At 38.3% G+C, this 20,642-nt stretch overlaps 1 protein-coding gene across 2 annotated transcripts in view; it reads left to right on the plus strand.

Moving 5' to 3' along the window:
* Window positions 1–19,708, plus strand: part of dachc (dachshund c) — a 66,793-nt gene extending 47,085 nt beyond the window's left edge. For both annotated transcript variants that reach the window (XM_083522963.1, XM_083522962.1), the window contains exons 5-11: window positions 54–189; window positions 1,200–1,334; window positions 11,102–11,247; window positions 11,690–11,837; window positions 15,888–16,031; window positions 18,277–18,345; window positions 18,998–19,708. In XM_083522963.1, the coding sequence (XP_083379089.1) occupies window positions 54–189; window positions 1,200–1,334; window positions 11,102–11,247; window positions 11,690–11,837; window positions 15,888–16,031; window positions 18,277–18,345; window positions 18,998–19,035 (816 nt within the window). In that variant the 3' untranslated portion in view covers window positions 19,036–19,708. The remainder of the gene's footprint in view (window positions 1–53; window positions 190–1,199; window positions 1,335–11,101; window positions 11,248–11,689; window positions 11,838–15,887; window positions 16,032–18,276; window positions 18,346–18,997) is intronic.
* The last annotated feature ends 934 nt before the right edge of the window (window positions 19,709–20,642 follow it).

The raw sequence follows: 20,642 nt of genomic DNA on the forward strand, positions 1-20,642 counted from the left end.
ATAAAGCTTTTGGGATGTGATGACACTGATGTGTGTATGTGCTTGTCTTTTAGGAGCGAGTGCGAGACAGTCCATCCCCGTCTCCATCTCTGGAGGACGGCCGCAGGTCAGGGAGTCACGTATCCTCCAGACAGAGCAGCAGCGTGTCCAGTTCTCCTGCTCATACCGAGAGCTCTTCTGATCGGCCACGTACGTCTGCACACACTTTTTTCAGACACGACCATATTCTTTTTTCAGGTCCAAACTTCACCACTGAACACGTGTTAAAGAGATGCTTAAACACAGACTGGTCTTTCATGCCTCTAGATGAGAGACCACCAAAATAAATCACTATATAAATCGTTTTTATCATTATATTATTGAATATTGCAAATATATTATATATATTTTTTTCTAATTCAAAGTGCGAAATTTTATGACTATATGTGTGTCCTCATTTCTGCGTCCACTACACCCAAGTCCACTTACACAGCACTCGCGATATGTGCTTTTATGATAATGTGGCGACTCTGCCGCACGCCGCAATCTCACAAGTGTGCCAGGCTTTTAGCATTATGTATAAGATGATACTGTATAATCTGCTGAAAGCTAAAAATTTCATTGAATCTGGATCTTGCTTCAGGAGATAAAAATGGCACAAGCACATGTCAAGCTTTCTGCTTTTATCATCTCGACTAATACACTAATATAAAAGTTAAACCTTGAGTAACTGATCTGAGAGTATGGCCTCAAAATTGTGCAGCGTGTCTAGCTGTAGCTTTAAATCCTATTTTTTATTTATTTTTTTTTATCAGATTTCACATGGACAGCTTTAAAGCACTTATAAGACATCCTACTCAGGTGTCTGATTTCGTTATGGGTTTAGAGCTTTGTCCGCAGTAAAATTTGATTTGGTGCTTTATTCGGGTTAAAATGACTAATTTTATGGTCAAAATTTGAAGGAAATTTAGAGTGATGTTCAAATATCCTGTTTTAGCTCCAGAAGGTCAGTTTTTCATTCTAAGTGAACTTTAAGTCTTGAGTATCATTTTCAGAAGAAATACACTACATCTGGAGATCATATACATATAAGATATACCTTTATTTGTCCCACAGTGGGGACATTTCTGAAAATAGGATATGGCTTTATCATAAAAAGTAGAGAATATTTTATTTTATTTACTTTCACCTGTAACTACTTTTCACTGTTTTACCTGCAGCTGTGCACCAGAATGGCCTTTCCTTGGGTCATGCTCTGCTAGGCCTGTCTCCCAATGCACCCCCTGGACCTAAAGAGGGGGATCTGGCAACCCAAGATGCTGGCCATGACTCAAGGAGGACGCATGCAGAAAAAGGTGAGGTTTTACATTACTTCATGACATCTTTTTTTGGCTGAAGCAATATTATGATGCTCAGGATGATAAGAAAGTTAAATGTTAATAATGACATTCCTGCAGAAAAAAAAGAAAAAATCGAATATTAGTCTGTTTGAAACATACCTAACCACGCCTGGTGATGATGAAAAATGTGCATTGCATTTTCGGTATTCTGGTAATTGGAGATGTACTTTTAAATCCCTTTCCACTACAGAATACGACATGATATTATTATCACATTCAGTTCTATTATAGTGTCCTACTGGAAGAATCATATTTTAAAGTGCTGAAGAAATACGGTTATTGTGTGTTAGGTTTCCTGTATTTTTGGAAATTCATATAAAACATTTTAATGATATTATATGCATCGCTTGTGAATTTAATATAAAAAAGTATCCATTATTACTCTTCCAAATCTCTTTAAATCAGGTCCGGAAACTAAATCCATCGCAGCAAACCAGCACTGATCTGTTTTGCTGTAGATGTACTTTCTTAATCTGTAGACCTCTAAATATAAAAATATCATTATTAGTTTTTTGCTCATTCAAAAACCAGTGTGTGTGTGTGTGTGGGGGGGGGGGGGGGTTGTAAACTTTTGCATTCAATTACACATAAAGTGCTAACGACTGTAAAGTTGATCGAGAGCCACAATTGTGCGCTTGAGCATCGCATATTTATCTATATTCTTCTCCTGATTATTCTGGCATTGTCTATAGAGCAGCACAGCGGCAGTATGAGGAGCAGACCTGCGAACGATCCCCTGATGTGCTTTAATGTAAATTAAAATTCAGTCTGTTTTCTCTGCGCTCATGCATGGGGTCTCAGAACGCGTGTTCCGAGAACAAAGAAAATCAATGCGCTCGCTCACATTTCTATGAAAATAATCCATTAGGGTGGGAAAGAGAAGGCAGCGGGGCTAAATTAGTTAGCGATTTGCGAAGCGTGAATTAATGAACAAGCTTTCCCCCCCCCCCCACCCCCTCTTTCAACCTCCACCTTCTTCCTCCTCCTTTTTCCCCAGCTCTCCTGGAGGTGTAATTTTCTGTAATAACCTCCCAGAACCCTTGTTTGGTTTCTGCATTTGAAGGCTTTCATTAGCTTAATGAGGACTTTTGCAAGGGCGAGTAGTCAGCACAAATTTCTCATCACGCCACGATACCTCCGGATCAGCTACGCTGCTGTGTGTGTGTGTGTGTGTGTGTGTTAGCTGTGGCAGTGGGATGGACGAACTTGTTAGTTTATGAGTTAGAAGAACCTCCGAAGGTTCTTGGTGTGTAAGTTGAGAAATTTCAGAGATCGTACCTCAAGATGCTTGAAAAGCAATATCATTTAGCGGAGGCATCGCTAAAAGAGGAGCGATAATAAAAGTCATGACGGAGTAAGGTGTAAACGATGATGAGACGGGCTGCAATGCATTAGATTAATGAGAACCAGCATTGCTCTGTTTGTGTCACCCTCTTTCTCTCTCTCTCTCTCTCTCTCTCTCTCTCTCTCTCTCTCTCTCTCTCTCTCTCTTTCTCTCTCTCTCTCTGAGTGAGATGAACACTCTGTGATAAACAGACACTCGTCAGGCATGACTGGCTGACGAGCTGAAGCAGGTAATTGAGAAGCTGTTTCATTTGTAACCAATATCCACGATCTGCTCATCATACCTAGACCCAACGCACTAGAAGAGCCGAGGTGTAACGAGCTGTAGCGAATAACGACAGCAAATATTAGCACATAATTTGTTTTGATCACAAATCATTTGCACGTGTGCACCATAAACGTCTGACCGAATGCAGACACACATATGTATATGACTTGCATTTATGCACTCGTTCTTAGATTTCATAAAACTATAACTGGTGTCCTTTCTAATTGGGAAAAACCTGCTGTAGGGGTTCACACAGATTCTTTAATGATTTTACCGTGTTGGGAAACCGGAATCTTCATCCTGTTTGCAAATTGCACAATGAGAGACCCGAAACTGATTTCTTCATATGAAAAGATATGAAGGTTAACGTTAGCGTTGGATGTTTGTAGTCGATGATTGAATGTTAAAATGACTTTTAACATATTCTGTTGGTTCAGTTTTTCTAAATTTGTTATTTAAATTTCAAATCAGTGTAATTAAATTAAATCTTGTTCTGGGAGGCACAATCTTCTCTACTGGTCTTCTGCAGCGCATCATAAAGAACGTTGTTCAAAGGCGAATCCAGCCAAAGCAGTTCTCTTGCTTGCTTGGTTTGCTGTTATGTGTTGACTCAATTTCACCCGCCAAAGCTACCCAAGTTATACTCAATGCAAAGTGTATTGTTTTAAAAAAACAGATTATTAATTCTACAAAGCAAAGCTGTTGATTCTATTTAAATCCATGCTTCAGATGTACACCACCACCTAATGTATGGATGTCCTGAGTGAATCAAAAGAAGCCATGCGCATTAGTGATCAGACAATCAGGTGAATAAAAAAAGGCCCACACACCCAATTAAAGCCAATATCCATTGGTTTTGTGAGGATACTTGTTTTTGCCCAGAGGTCCCATGGAGTACTTTAGTTTGAAAAGCACAATCCCTTAAAAATTAGGCTAGCTTTATAGAAGAAACACTATACGCCATCTATTGCAGAACAGACCAGACCTCTTTTTTTGTCATTGCTTTTAAATGAATCGTATGGGGTCTGAACTGAAAGTGGCAAGATCAGAAATCAAGGCGTCTTCCTCAAAGACGACTAGCCTCAAAAGACGTTCTCCCTCATCCTCGTGTCGGTCTGCTCGCTCTCTGCCGGTCTTACACTCTAATGCTGACTGCGGCGGACTTTAGCACAAGAAAGTTCATTACCCTGAGGAATCTGAGCAGAGACAGAAAGAGCATGAGGAAACGACCTTGGTTTAAAGAGGACTGCTTATGATCAAACAGGCTTCCACTTTATGCAGGAAGAAAAAAAAAAATCACTATGAAAAGATCCATCAGATTTCATAGAGGGGCGGCCAGTGCTAACTCAGCATTGATTGTCCCTGTGGGGGCACCGTAGTTCAGCAGCACGGCGTGAGGTTTTTCTCCCGCTGAGTGCTCCAGCGGCCCACGCCGGCATTCCGCTAATCACATTCCTCCAGATGCTTGGCTTTTTTAGCCAGGAGAGCGGGAAGGGGGGAAAAGAGATGGATGAGGGAGCATGAGATGGATTGTTTTTCATCTTTGAAACACCTTGGATGTGACAGCGGGCTTCACTCTCCTGCCAAGATGGAGAGATCGGATAAAGATGCTTTGGTCAGCTAAGTGGGGGGAGGGGGTGGCGTAAATCTAATCAGCCTTTATCACGTAACGGGCAGAAGGTGAGATTTTGAGCACCTGCTCGTTTAAATGGATGCTGTATGGTATTATATGTACTTAAAACGTACTGCGGGCTAAAAAGCTACACCGAGAAAATTTTTAACATGGTTTTTCAAGTGAAGGACGTCCAAGAATAGACGGCGATAAAGTGGGTGTGCGGTGGAATGAAGCAGGAGTAAGTGACTGATACTTGAGCTGATAAAGCCAGATATGGGTGGACAAATGGACAAACTGACACAGCCATGGAAATAGACAAGGACAGCTAAATCTACACTAAAAGGGTGGAAAAAAAATTCCACAGTCAACCAGAGACCGAGCAAGAGAGAGAGAAAGTGAGACATGCAGTTAAATCCAGTCCAGAGTTTCATTAACTGACTTCCATTAAATATTTCCTGTCACCCGCAGCCCACCCCTGTAAAAATAGCCTGTGCTCTTTATAATCACCACTCAAACAGTCTAACACAGAAGAGATAAGTGGAATATTTTTAAGCACGGAACGTCTCGGTGCAATTAAAAGTGCTCACATACTGCGCCATGCCTAATATCCCGTATGTCAAAACTGCTGCTTCGACAAAACTGTGTTGAAAGTGACTTATTCAACAAAAACTTAAATCTGACATGAAGCTGTGTTTAAAGAGCAGGCTACGCAGCTGCATATGGAAGCAGTCCTGCGGCTGCAGCAGTGTTGCGGAGAATTCTGTCAGAAAGCTAAAATAAAGAAAACAAGAAAGCTGCTAATTTCTAGAACTGTGTGGCCATTTTATTAGGCTGTTTTATTAGGAACGTGCAAGCCTGAACACCAGCCAGGGATTTCTGTTCTTGGTTGATAAGAATGGAACAATTTGGTCTTATGTTCTCCTGTAGTCAGTATACATCGAGGTTTAGCATGTTCTGAGATGCTTTTCAATTCAACGCGGTTGGTAAGTGTGTTTGCAATTAATATGCAATTATTACAATTGAACAGTTTTTCCCTCAAGTTTTCATCGGTGAACCTTCAAAACTAAACAGCGATGGAACTACAATAAATGAATATCTGGTGCAACTCAAGGATGAGTTTCCGTTTTAGTCCTATCAAGGCTTTTCCTCATAAAGTTTCAGGGAGTTATTCCTTGCCATCTTTGCCTCTGTCTCAGTCAGTAGGGATAAACTTACAGAAATAAAGGTATATAGACAAATGATTTGAATTTATAACTTTTTAATCTTTTCCTTTTTTGAGGTTTGATGTGAACATGAATCTCTTGACGTGTATTTGTGTGATTCTGTGCATTGCCCTGCTGCACATGATTGGCTCATTACATGAATGTACAGGCGTTCCTAATAAAGTGAGCGGTGAGCATAAATCTATAGCATATACAAATATATTAATAGGTAGATTTACACACTATATGAGATTTATATGTGTTTTTTTAACATCCTATTTCACATTAAATCCCATTTACTGTTCCATTCTTGTTCTTGGAAGATGTCACTAGATTTTGGAGTATGATTGTGGAGATTTGTGTCATTCAGCCACAAGAGTGTTAGTAAAATCAGGTACTGATGTAGGGTGAGGAGGTGTGGGGTGCAGTCAGTGTTTTAATTCATCCTAAATGTTCAGTAGGGTTGAGATTAGAGCTTTATAGTAGGTCTCTCAAGATCTTTCACTTGAAACTATGTAAAGCATATCTCCATAAAGCTCACTTTGTGCACATTGTCATGCTGGAACAGGATCGAATCCCGTAGTTCAAGTGTGAGGAAATGTTAATGCTACCACATCCAAAGACTTCCTATACAGTAGTGTGCCTTCAACAGTTGGTGGAAGAACCATATATGGCTGAAAAAGTCTAGTGTCCCAATACTTTTGTCCATATCTGGATTATATTAGACACCTTCTGATTGAAGCTTAGGTTGTACTACAATATCTGATTTGACTAGTGAAACATTACTAAGATATTTATCCAACAAAGTGGCCTTTCTTTATAAACCAGGCCTGTAAGAACAAAGAACTATTTAAACCGTGTGTATGGTGGATACGGTTAATGAGGAACAATGTATAGATAATATTTTACTAAATAAATAGCAAATGATTGTTATATTGTTTATGTATATATATATATATATATATATATATATATATATATATATATATATATATATATATATATATATATATATATACATATACATACTTAATTCTTACAAAATGTACCTTTTCTGTTAAATCTGTCTGTAAAATATACACTTTTGACAGCATAAACTTTAATTTTGTTTTGTCACTAAATGCAGTTTAGCTTAAAAAATAAACATGCATTGTTCTTTTTACATGTTTTATCAAATTACGTGTGACAAAATCAACGCAAATATTCGTAAATCTGGCCGATTTAGAGACCTCCAGAGACATTTCCCTGCAAAAGCATCTACAAGTTTATTTAAATGTTAGACCTAGCATATTGGTGTAAAGATTTTCCCACAAGTTAGCATGGCCATGTGGTTGTACAGTAGTCCATGTATTAGTTACATTTGTGCCTTCCCGTTTGATGATTAGCATAACAGCGGAGCACAACTTGTCACCAGGTTTAAACATATTTATGCACATGGTTTATTTATGCACAAGGTTTGGGTGAGTGGCTGAGCCATATGGGCAGACAGGGTTATGGAAATAAAGCAGCTGTGTTTTTGAACAGAAAGTCACACACACACACACACACACACACACACACTGCAACACTTTGTATTAGCCTGCACAAAGTTGCATTACAGCTACAGGGCCCTCAGTGAAGAGAGCCTGTGTGCAGGGCAGCATTTTGAAAAGTATTATGGTGGAAGGTTTTTTTTTGTGTGTGTGTGTGTGTGTGTCTTTTTTTACAGCCATGTTGATAAATGTGCTGCACAATCTCTGTGCTGTAAAATGAGCACTCAACAGCTTTGAAAGCATGCAGCTACGGTACAGCAGGCATGTTATTGAGATCACTGTCATCCCGTGACTTATTATCATGGCGCTTTGATACATCCATTACGCCGTGATTGTTATATGGACATTCTTTGTGATTATATTATTGGCTTAATAATGTTTAGGCATTATCAAGATTCGGCTAAACAGAAATCAGTCATTGAGCGTGCCACGCACACGCACAGGTATGAGTGCATATTCGATATTGGAATTCTGTATAATTAGTTACATTTGCTAAACATCAGAGAGAAGTACAATACTACGACAAATTCCTTCTCGCTACAGACCCGTAATAACTGTTGCCCCTGGTTAACCTGCTTCATACCATAAGGCCTCATACATTAGCAGGCCCTTTGAAGTGACTGAAGTCAAGATCAAGGCTTCGGCCTGATCAAAAACAACTCATGCGCATGCTGCGGTGTGTGTCCGCCTCGACTGCTGCTTTAAGTGCAGGTCTCAGATCAGCGCTGCAGTAATTATCAAGCATCCAAACTTTACGACTGATGCAGGCATAAAGTGTGCTGCAACAGCTTTTTCAACTCATTAAAAAAATAACTACTGCTCGAAATTTCTAAGTGTCTATAAATATATAATTATATGTATATAGAAAATATATTGACAATAAAAAATTATTTTAAAAGATTTACTCGGTATCAGTAAATAAAAACTTGTTTTTACTTTTCGAGTCGTTACAAAATTATGAAGACATTAAACAAAAAATGATTTCCTGAACAGCTTCACTTCTTTCTATAGAGCTTTTAGGCCAAATGTATTTATTTTAAGTAATGTTATATGCTGTTATTAAGATATACACTATATGGAGACCTGACCATAAGATTTGTATGCGTTTTTGAATGCCCCGTTCCACATTTAGTCTTCATTCGCTGTTCTATTTTCCACTTTTCTGGAAAGCGCTCCCTAAATTTTGCATTGTGCTTCTAAGGACACTAGTAAGGTGAGGAGGCCTGGGGTGCAGTCAGCATCCAATTCATTTCAAAGGTGTTCAGTAGGGTTGAGATCAGAGCAGGCCACTTAATATCTTCTTCAACCCATGTAAAGCATATCTTCATCGTGCTGGCTTTTTGCACAGTGGCATTGTAATGCTGGAACAGGTTTGGTCTCTTAGTTCAAGTGAAAGGAAATTTTAATGCTACTAATGATTCAAAGACACCCTGTTCAACTGTGTAGCTCCAACCTTGTGGTAAAAGTTTGGGATAGAACCACATATGGCTGGAAAAGTCAGGTGTCCCAATACCTTTTTTCATATAGTGTATTTGTTGTTGAGTTTTAAAACACCAAATTAAAAAGAATGCATGCTGGATCCTATTAAATAAGCTCACCAGTAATATCATTACAACAGAATGTTGTCCAAAATGTTTTTTAAAAGGCTCTACTGAATAATTAGATATTATGAAAGTACTCACTCATCCTTATCCTCCTCTTGACAAACCAATGCAGCAATGTCTTCATTTGCATACTGAAATATGATTGGCTTTGATATTTTACGACAAATTAACACTCGTATGTCAGATTTTTCTTTAGCTAGATAGATGTATTAGTTACACGAATTTATGTTCAAGATAATAAGCTATTGGTTTTAGTTGGATCACTGGATTTTCAGACACTATTCTGATTTCAGAATCTGAATGCTTTATTGATATTGATCCCCTAGGAAAATTGTTGAAATTGTTGTTCAAACAGCAATGCAAAACAGTCTATACAATTTCTGCTCCACTAAATAGACTACTCCAAATGATTTCATTCTTTATGAGTGAGCAGGGGAGCTATGTTTAACTGTATTTACATGAAAACTGTAATAATTTAATGCTCATCCTATTTCAGAATTGTGTCTAGAACCTTAAGGTCCAGCAGCAGCAGGTGTATATATGATCCAAGGTCCAAGTCATAATAAGATCACATTTGAAATGCCTCCGTGGAGAAATGATGGAAATCCACAGTGTAGATGCCAGAGGTGGTGAACATGCTGACTCTCAGCAAACGATCGAGCTGACATTTATTCAGGCCGAGTGACACAGGCCGCATTAGAAACACAAAGTAGCTTTGATGTGCTGTAACGACCTTGGAGTGTTATTAGACCTGTCTGGCACTCGGCCATAAAGACGCACAGGGCTGAAATGCTCAGCTCTGCATATAGAAACTTGCTGTTTCAGAGAATAAAGTGTAAGTAACACTCTGCTTATTTGTGGCTCGGGGTTCTTCGACAACTAACCTGCAATTTCTGGTTTGTGGTGTAACTTGAGTTTTGCATTACTGCATCAGTGTCATGGATTGGATTCACTTGCGTAATTGCTTTGGATAAAATCGGCTGCCAAAAGAATAAATCTTAAATGTCTTACCCTGAGGAACCTTTTACAGCCAAAAAAAACCAAAAACTTATGGAACCCTGTTTCTAAGGGTATAGTTCAGTTCTGTTTAATAATGTGAATTAATGTTTGAGTAACATGTGTTATCTGTTTATTACTTATCAAAAGTGCCTTCAGAATTTTTTTAAGCCTGGATTTTTTTCAACAAAGAAAGCCATCATGAACCAGACAGACTGATGCAAAAGCAGGCAAACCAAGATTTAATCTACAAACAATTATAAGACAAGGCTTAAACAGTGAACGTTTAGCAGGATATCACACTACCAAACACTAAACCAGACAAGCAGATAACTTCACAAAGTGACACCGAGGGTTTTAAGCCGATAGTTTGATTGCAAACAGGCTTGTGTCATAAGCAATCAGGGGACTGTGAGCAGACTTGGGGGTTTGACAGGAGGTCATGTGATGAGGTCATGGACTGAGGATCATAGTGGTTGTAGTCTGTAACTTTGAGGTTGTGAACATGGATGTGACACTGTCCTTGAACCCCTGTTCGAGGCCCTCCGAGTTTTCCCAGCAATGATACACAAGGTACTTGCCTATTCAATTTATTGTCGTACCAGGGAATGGTCCAGTACACCATATAATGAAATTCTTACTCGGCAAATCCTCCCAGCAACCTCTAACATAAAGTGTAAAGGACATAACAAAAACACAAGACATAAATGATCGATTTACAAAATTTTATTACACAAAAATAAAAAACTAACACATATATCTCTTCCTGTACTTTATGCACATGTGTTGTAGAAGCCAACAACAAAAATAATAAAATAAGAATTCAGATTCAATCATTGTATGTAAAACTGTGTTGCTGAGTCATTCTTAGAGAGAATCAGAGTAATTCTATAAAGCAAAAGCAGTGTACTAAATGTTTGCTAATATGTGGTTTCATTTTATAGCTTTTATTTCTATTTTAAATATGACAAACACAAGTTTTCCACATTTAGAAATATATTCTCATGAATGTCTAAAAAGAAAATACATTTACTTAAAGAATGTCAAACCCTTCGCATACTGTACATCACTACAATCTCTGAGCTGTAACTTTCAACTATAGCTTTAAACTGTTACTCTGAACATAGATGATAATAAATGTTGTTTTTGTTTTACTTACAGAAGACAGTATTCTGTGCACGCCCACATCTCGCGAAACCTATGAGAGGCTTTCTCACACTATTCCCACGCTGCCCCCAGGCTTCCCTGCACCGCTGCTCTTTCCAGAGGGCCTGTCTTCCATAGAAACACTCCTCACTAACATCCAGGTAAGTCTTTTTCCCAGAAAGATTCAGGTGACAGTTTATCGTTTTTCATTCATATCTGACCAAATATAAAATGGGGAGTTTTGTGATTCATTTTGAAATTCTGGAATAAATTCTGACTGCACCCCAGGCCTCCTCACCCTACATTATTTCCTGACTTTAGTCACACCCTTCTGTCTAAATGAGCACAAATATTTACACGCACACTCCAAATTCTAATGGAAAATCTTCCCTGAAGAATGGAGATTATAACAGAAAATAGGGACTGAATAAGATGTTTAAAAAGCACATATAAATATATGGTCAGGTGTCCACAAACTTTTGGCTATACTGTGAATATTAATATAATTTTATAATTTTATAATAATAAGCCAAAAAATCTATTTTGTGTGTGTGTGTGTGTGTGTGTGTGTGTGTGTGTGTGCGCGCGTTTGTGTATTTTCAGGGTCTGCTGAAGGTGGCTATAGACAATGCCAGGGCGCAGGAGAAGCAGGTGCAGTTGGAGAAGACGGAGCTGAAGATGGAGCTTTATAGAGAGAGGGAACTGCGTGAGACGCTGGAGAGACAGCTCTGTGTGGAGCAGAAAAACCGAGGTCATTACTGCACCCACAATCACAATCTTTTGGCAAATGTTTCACATTTCGTATAAAACCTGAAGTGAATCAGTTATGGTTTGGTTTGGTTTGGAGTTAGCTAAATAAATCAAACATAATAGTGCATTTTTAATTAGATTTGTTTGGGATAAACATCACACCCACAGTGGAATAGATTAACTGATCTCAGTCCTGGGTGAAGTAACAATTCTGCATTGTGTATAAATAATTGTGTGGTACAGATCTATACACAGTGTGTGATGTGCAGTGTGCAGGAAATCACTCTTGACTCATTTTGCAGCTAGACAGCTAAGGCAAGGTTGCAAAGAAAATACTAATGATTTGTTTTCATTTTATTTCTTTAAATATGTTATATTATTATATAAGAATATAATGTATATGCTTTCTAAAAGGTGAGGTATCAAAATGTGTAACAATCATTAAAAAAAGGAACAAATGCTTTTTTTTTTTTTTTCTTTCATTTTTTTAAGACAAATTATATTCAAAATAATTTTACATTACCATTCATTTTAGCTAGATATATAGATAGATAGATATATAGATAGATAGATAGATAGATAGATAGATAGATAGATAGATAGATAGATAGATAGATAGATAGATAGATAGATAGATAGATAGATAGATAGATAGATAGATAGATAGATAGATAGATAGATAGATAGATAGATAGAACAGAGATAGCAGCTGATCTCACATCCATACACTCACTAAGGACTGTGAAGTATATTGTGATTAAAGAGTTACTTAAAGAGGGCACAATTCAACCACGTAGCTCATTAGTTAGGGGTCCAGCAGCGGCTCTTTGGGATTTGAACTTACAACCTCACAAATCACTGGTTTAGAACCCTAACCACTGAGCTATCAATCCTGAAAATGTGATTAACTTTATTTCTCTCACTTTAGCCATGATAGCATTTTTTTTTCCAGTTATAACAGGTTTTACATCCAGCAGCTGTTCTAAGACCAGTCCTATCGAGCGTATAACTTGTGTGTAGTAGTATGGATATATGTTTGACATCTGTGTGGCACAACCTGCTAAATAGCAAATCCACATTATGTTACATGACCCTGCTTTTACACTGCTTTTATCACTAACACTTCAGGAATTTATCATTATGGCACCATAATTACAAAAGTGAATGACCACATCAACACAATCATCTAATTTATGCCTGAAAATATATATACAGATGAATAAACCTAAATGTATACATGCATACATACACTATATGGCCAAACTTTTGTGGACACCTGACTATAATATTTCTGTGCGCTTTTTGAAAATCCCATTTCACATTTAGTCCCCATTTAGTGTGTTTGTGGAGATCTGTGCACATTCAGCCACAGGAGGCCTGGGTGCAGTCAGTATTCCAATTCACCTCAAAGATTTTCATTAGGGTTAAGGTCAGAGCTCTTTAGCAGGCCACTCAAGATCTTTCAATCCAAACCTTATAAAGCATATCTTAATGGAGCTGTCTTTGTGCACATGGGGCATTGTCATGCTGGAACAGGTTTGAGTCTCCCAGTTCAAGTGAAGATAATTTAATGCTACCAACTTTGTGGTACCAGTTTGAAGAAGAACCGTATATGGCTGGAAAAATAAGGTGTCCCAATACTTTTGCCCATATAGTGTAGTTTATACATAGGTTTTTAATAAAAACAAAGCAGATACCAATACATATACAAATCCTATTTTCACTTCTGATCATTTTCCTTTTTGGACTTGGGTAAGCATCTAAAATCACAGTGACAGGAAAACATGGCGTGTTAATTAATGTTGTTTAATCATAAGGCCCTTCTTCATTTGTTTTAATATCGCCCACGCTATGATCAAGCCGACAGAAATAAACTGTAGGTTCAGCATTTTCCTTTAGATATACACACATACACACACCTAGGCAAATATGTGCGTGCATAAACAGAAGCACAAATTACAAGCACAAAAACACAAAGCGGCCATATTCACAAGGAAGTTGCAATTTGTAATTACATGTACTCACAGATAATAAAATCTGCTTTAATGAACGATTATGTCTGTAAACTCAAATGCCGCGACACCAGATACGATCCACATGGCGAAAGTTGTACATAATACATCACATCAGCATTAAGTGAGTTCTAAGTCATAGGACTCCATTGTAGAATAATTTGCTGTTTTTATCTCTTGACGCGGAATGAAGAGTAGGAAAAAAAAAATGTGAGCGCTGATTTCAGACCAGTTAATAAAGGCAAAGAGGAAGCCTCAATACCCGAGGGAGCATTAGAGCTAATGCAAAGAAGCCCATTTTCGCTGACTCGAATGTCTTAAGTCCATTATTACAAACAGAAGAAAATGAAGGCGGTCAGCTGAGAATTGCGCGCCGTCGAACATTTAATACGCGCATTGCACTATACACTGAGTTGTTACCAAACTACATCTGAGCAGCAATTATGTGCAGAGCGTTTACTCATTAAAATCATTTAGCTACAGTGTTAGTTATTGCTGCTGTAGTATTTCCTACTTTAATTAGCTGCGTGTGGACTGAACTGGATCAGGGGTTTTCCTGCCATTGTACACGGTAATGGTCCCTCTGCCTAGCGCTGGTGGGCGATTTTTATTACGTAGTCTCTGATATTCCAATATTTGATAAACCAGAGTGTTTCATGTTCTCTTATAATTTGTGTAGCATTATAGTAGTGCAGACCGACCACTAATAAAATAAAACTTTTTCTGATATTTCAGTGCATCCCATGATTCTTTCCCATTTCCTTTATTCTTTTTGCATGGGTTTGTTTAAGTTTACATATCGAACATCTCAGGTAACCACTCCTTGTAGCCATGGTGAGTAGAGAAGTATAGTACTTTAAGGCACATGGAAAGCAAAAACAAACAAACTACATCAGGTTTATTCTAGACTCAAATTTCAGTGGTCCTCTGCTACTGCTGCTGATCAGCCCCGATGTTATTCGCTATGGGATACCTTTCTGCTCACCACTGTTGTAAAGAGTGGTTATTTGTCTCACTGTTGCCTTCCTTTTAGACCGAGCCAGTCCAGCAATCCTTTTTTGACTTCTCTTAATAACACAATGTTTCCGGCGTGAACCTGTTTTTATCAAAACATTCAGAATAAACTCCAGAGACTGGTGTGAATGAAAAATCACCGTTTCTGAAATTCTCAAATCAGTCCATCTGAGACCAGCATCCATGTCATATTCATAGTCCCTGAGATCACATTATTCCCCTATTATAGTGTTCGATTGATTTTTATATCAGAATTAAGTCATTACCATATTGTGTAGCCGCCATCCGAGTTAAAACGATCACCACCTTGCTAGCATTACCAGGTTAGCTACTGTAACAAGCCTACATTGACTGAGCATCCATTCCTTTTATAAATATATAATAATACAATTTTGGTTTATAATCCAAAATTCTAATAAAATAACAATGAGCTTTTTGAGTTGAAGGTATCATTTTCCTGCTTAGCTTTGCTGTCAGTTAAAGCTAACAACAGTCTTTTTTCACCTGGCTAATTCAAGGTGTGTTGACTCGATTCTTCACACACATTTGTGATGTTGAAACTGCAATTTCACAATACTTTTGAAATAAAGTGAATTTAGTTATGGCATATAATCAGCTGGTTGGGTTAGCATACCTCTACACAGTTACACAGTGCACACTGTGTAATTGTATGAAGTATGTAATCACTGTATTTTCTCGGCTTCAAAAAGGTTATTGCCAAGGTGAGCACAGTTCTGTCATTGTTAGGGAAAAAAGGGAAGTTTGACCTCTATCATTACTAACATTTTTTAACTCAGGATGTAAAAGTGACATATTTATTTATCTGTTAGGAATATTGCTAAACCCTGAGGTAATTAACTACCTAGAGTAAGCAGAGGCTTATTAAAATGGCCGACTTCCTTTAAACCACACATATTGTGCTGTACTATAAAATACAGTGTGGTTTTGAGAATCAGAAGTATTTGAAGTGCCTTCCACTTTTTTTAGTACATTTTTCTTACAGTCTCACATTTGTTCCTTTCCAGCCCTGATCCAGAAGCGACTGAAGAAAGAGAAAAAGACTAAACGGAAGCTCCAGGAAGCTCTCGAGTACGAGTCCAAGCGACGTGACCAGGTTGAGCAGACGCTGCAGCAAACGACGGCCAGCGAGCACGCTCACACTCCAAAAGGTGAGCAAACACATCACACACTGCCGACTTACACAGCTGCAATAATAGCCTGCTGTAGGAGTGGCTTCTGGTTACATACTCACTCACTCACTCACATATACACACACACACACACACACACACACACACACACACACACACACACACACACACACACACACACACACAGAGCGTTGAAAAATGCATGTCATTAGAGTGCTGATCTATTACAGAACTTTACAATTGTAGCACATAGAGTATAAATCATGCTCTTTCTTCCTCCTGTATTGTGCACTGCAGATCCATCATCCTGTATTGATTACATCCGCAATTGCTCTTCTGTTGTTTATCTCTGCATTCGACACACTGAACACTCAGAGTTTCCTTTATTTTGATCTAAATGGTTTTTCCAGGAGGTTTTTTTCTTGTCTTCGTGGAAAAAAGCTTGTCGAATTTAAATGGTACAATTTAGCCAGAAACGAATCAACCCTGCTATAGTCCAGCACCCGAGACAGGTTAATTTCCCGGACTACAAAGCGCACCCATATATAAGCCACATCCACTGAATTTGACAAAGATTTTTATTTTTAACATAAATAAGCGGCTGGAACTAATGAACTTTACACAGGCTTTAACGAAAGACAGTGTCTGTTACACGGTGTAACGGGTGAAATATGTTGTGGCTCCTTTAAGAGCAGAGCGACATTTTGGGAATAGTCTGCCGCCGCATTTTCCCGGTATTACTGCATGTGTGCAAGACCGAGGAATATGTCTTAATTATTTTCTGATGCTCGTTTCTAAGTTTCTTTGACTAACCCGTAACGCTGTTGCCAAGAAAAATAAAAACGCACGAGTTTTGGAAACCTGTCTGTGCTTAAATGATTTCTGTTGCAACTGGAGTTAGCGAGCTCTCCCTTCACCCAGACTCAACGTGTTACAACGGCTTGTATCTAAACAGTAGCCTACCAAGAAAGTCATTGTTCACTGTCTTCCTCCTTCCTTTCACAACTATTTCTCTCGGGAGTTTTTCTTTTGGCATCGTCGTGCGTTTAAAAAAATAATAATTTCTCCAGATGCCGTGCAGCTCAGAACACAGGTGAGGTGCATTTTTTCCGTTCTGTTCGGAAATTTAATTGGTCTAATGTTATGGAGCTCAGTTTTTGGCTTCAAGTTTGTGAAACCGGGAAAAACCTAGGGAAAATTCATAAATAACCCACTTCGTTGTTTAAGCCGCGGGGTTCAAAAACGTGGGAAAAAAGTAGCGGCTTATAGTCCGAAAAATATGGTATGTGTCTGCATTTTGCACTAAATCTGAACTAAAGCTAATGATGCTAACAATTTGTCGCTATTGGCTTAGCATTGTCAGACTGCATGTCAGAATCATTACAGACAAATGAGAATGTTCCTTTTAAAAGTGAATATTCACCTTGAAAAACAAATATCTGTGATGTGGTTGTGATCGATTGTGGATTGTTGGCTTGTGCGTTCATTTTTTATGTTGTTCCTGTGTAAAGTTAGTGGTTGTGTGCTGTGCTAGCACAGTTTCTGTGCTGTTTAATAGGAGGGAAACAATGTGTGATGTTTAACGTAAGAACTGTCAGATTTTTAAATTTATCACCTAGAAACAAAAGAGCTTCTTTTATTTATTAGCAATTTTACTGATCTTTTTTTTTTTTATGAGAATCTCAAACTGAAAGTAGATGAAAGTGAAAAGACTGGACTCAGAGTTCAAATATTTTGCAGATATTTCAAAGTACACAGGATGTACAGATATTAAACTTTTTTCATTGAAAAATCTTCCCTTAGCATAAATAACAGCTTTACACACGCCTGGCATACTGACAATTTGTTTCTCCAAACATTCAGATGAAATATTTTGCCATATGCCTCTTTTAAAACTGACTTTCTAAACTTGAGTCAGTCACCGTTCAGTCAACATTCTCACCTTTCCTGCTCCACAACAAACCCCAAACCATTGACTGTGGTTGTGAGGCAGTCTGGTAACATCTTTCTGTAAACATTCTTCTGTTAGATCCAAATATGTTAAATTTGGACTGATCTATCCACAGAACTTCCTTCCAGTCATTCACTGTCCACTTCTTGTCTGTCTTTGCCTTTTAGTTTCTTTCAAATAAACAAAAATATGAATATGAATAAAAAACCATAAAAAACAAACCTCCAAACCTTTGACATACACTCATTCAGAGAAAATTGTTCTTTCACTTCTAAGTTATGCTTGATTTTTTTTTATTGCATGTTTCTTCAGAGCCACCTGCTCCGGAAATGGAGAGCGACCTGTGCAGGGACAGAACAGATGCAGACAGGACGATACCAGGTAACATCTCCCTCGCTGTCCACTTGCAAAAATTAGAATCGGAACTGTAGCCTTTTTTTGTTTACTCCTTCTACAATTTCCTTTTTTAAAGGTTTTTATAGATGTGCAGTAGCACACAAATCACTCGTTGGGGTGTCAGCGCACCATCGTATCAGTGGCCCTGATCATAAGTCTCAGCAGCGTGACCAGAAATTGTGTCACGAAGCCTTTGTTCAAAGATTAAACATCTAAAGCATTGAGAAGGAAATTAAATTGAATGTCAGCGAAGCAAAAAAGAGAGACAGAGGGGGGAAAAAAGGCGGGTGGGCAGTAATTAATGGCTCTCTTAATTGTCCTCGTGAAATATTTGCATGGGCATAATTTACATAATTTACATGTAGTAATTAATCATTCAAAGGGGTTTCTTTCTTTTTTTTTGTCTGGGTCGAGAGCGCGTGGGCACTGTTTCGGCTGACATTTATTTTAATGCGCCTTCCCTCTCTCTCTTTTTCTCGACAAAACCTTTCATCTCGTTTTGAAATCTGCCTGTGTAAGGACACAACCTCACGGACCGAGGCTATTCATCGGCACATCGAGGCCCACATCAGTCAAGTCTGGCAAATATTCACATACATTTCGGTTCATTAGACCTTTTTGTCTTGTGTGTCTGCAGATGGACGGCTCTTTCTCAAGACTGCGGTGATGTACTGAAGAAGCGAGATAACATGTAAATCAGAGCGAAGACAGAAGAAGCAGAAGTGAGAATAATCACAAGAATTCTATTGTATTGGAGGACTAGAGACATTTCAAGGACCCCAAAGGGTCGGCGTCTACAAATTACTGCGAGGAGACTGTCACACGCATTGGAAATCAATGCTTTCATTGTGGCTCTCTGTGAAGTCCACGCACCTTTTCTTATCACGGAGGCTAAAAACACACCATGTGGACCTTCATGACCATTTTTTTCTAGGATATTTAAACCTCTCACAACTTTACTGACCATGACAAAAAAAATATTTCAGAGCTTCTCTTTTATAGCCCTGACATGTTTAACTATCTATATAGCACTATTTCCATGAGGAGGGAGGGAGGGAGGGAGGGAGGGAGGGAGGGTGAGTCTGAGAATTTGAGTTTATTCATTGTTTATCGAATATCTACATTTAATGTGTTTTTTGTGTAGCTGTCTTGTTATTCCCAGAAAAGATTTTTTTTGTTTTGTTTTTCTTTTATCTCATAATTATATGTTTGATGATTATAGCAGGTATTCTCAAACGAAGAAAAAAAAATCATGAAACATGGAACGTGTACATAAAAGTGTAGAGATAATATTGTGCATTGTATGTTGTAGCGCTGTTAGGAAATCAATACAAACCTTTTAATGAAATATCCTGCATCTAATTTATTATTATTATTATTATTATTATTAATAATTATTATTAGATCCATATCCATCATCATCATACCTGACTAGGAGAGCATGCTGGCATGTCATTTAAATTTTTTTGTGTCCGTCTGATTGATATATATATATATATATATATATATATATATATATATATATATATATATACAGTGAGGAAAATAAGTATTTGAACACCCTGCTATTTTGCAAGTTCTCCCACTTAGAAATCATGGAGGGGTCTGAAATTGTCATCGTAGGTGCATGTCCACTGTGAGAGACATAATCTAAAAAAAAAAATCCAGAAATCACAATGTATGATTTTTTAACTATTTATTTGTATGATACAGCTGCAAATAAGTATTTGAACACCGGAGAAAGTCAATGTTAATATTTGGTACAGTAGCCTTTTTTGCAATTACAGAGGTCAAACGTTTCCTGTAGTTTTTCACCAGGTTTGCACACACTGCAGGAGGGATTTTGGCCCACTCCTCCACACAGATCTTCTCTAGATCAGTCAGGTTTCTGGCCTGTCGCTGAGAAACACAGAGTTTGAGCTCCCTCCAAATATTCTCTATTGGGATTAGGTCTGGAGACTGGCTAGGCCACGCCAGAACCGTGATATGCTTCTTACAGAGCCACTCCTTGGTTATCCTGGCTGTGTGCTTTGGGTCATTGTCATGTTGGAAGACCCAGCCTCGACCCATCTTCAATGCTCTAACTGAGGGAAGGAGGTTGTTCCCCAAAATCTCGCAATACATGGCCCCGGTCATCCTCTCCTTAATACAGTGCAGTCGCCCTGTCCCATGTGCAGAAAAACACCCCCAAAGCATGATGCTACCACCCCCATGCTTCACAGTAGGGATGGTGTTCTTGGGATGGTACTCATCATTCTTCTTTCTCCAAACACGTTTAGTGG

Source organism: Silurus aristotelis (assembly GCF_946808225.1).
Source record: "Silurus aristotelis genome assembly, chromosome: 20".
NCBI classification, from domain to species: Eukaryota; Metazoa; Chordata; class Actinopteri; order Siluriformes; family Siluridae; genus Silurus; species Silurus aristotelis.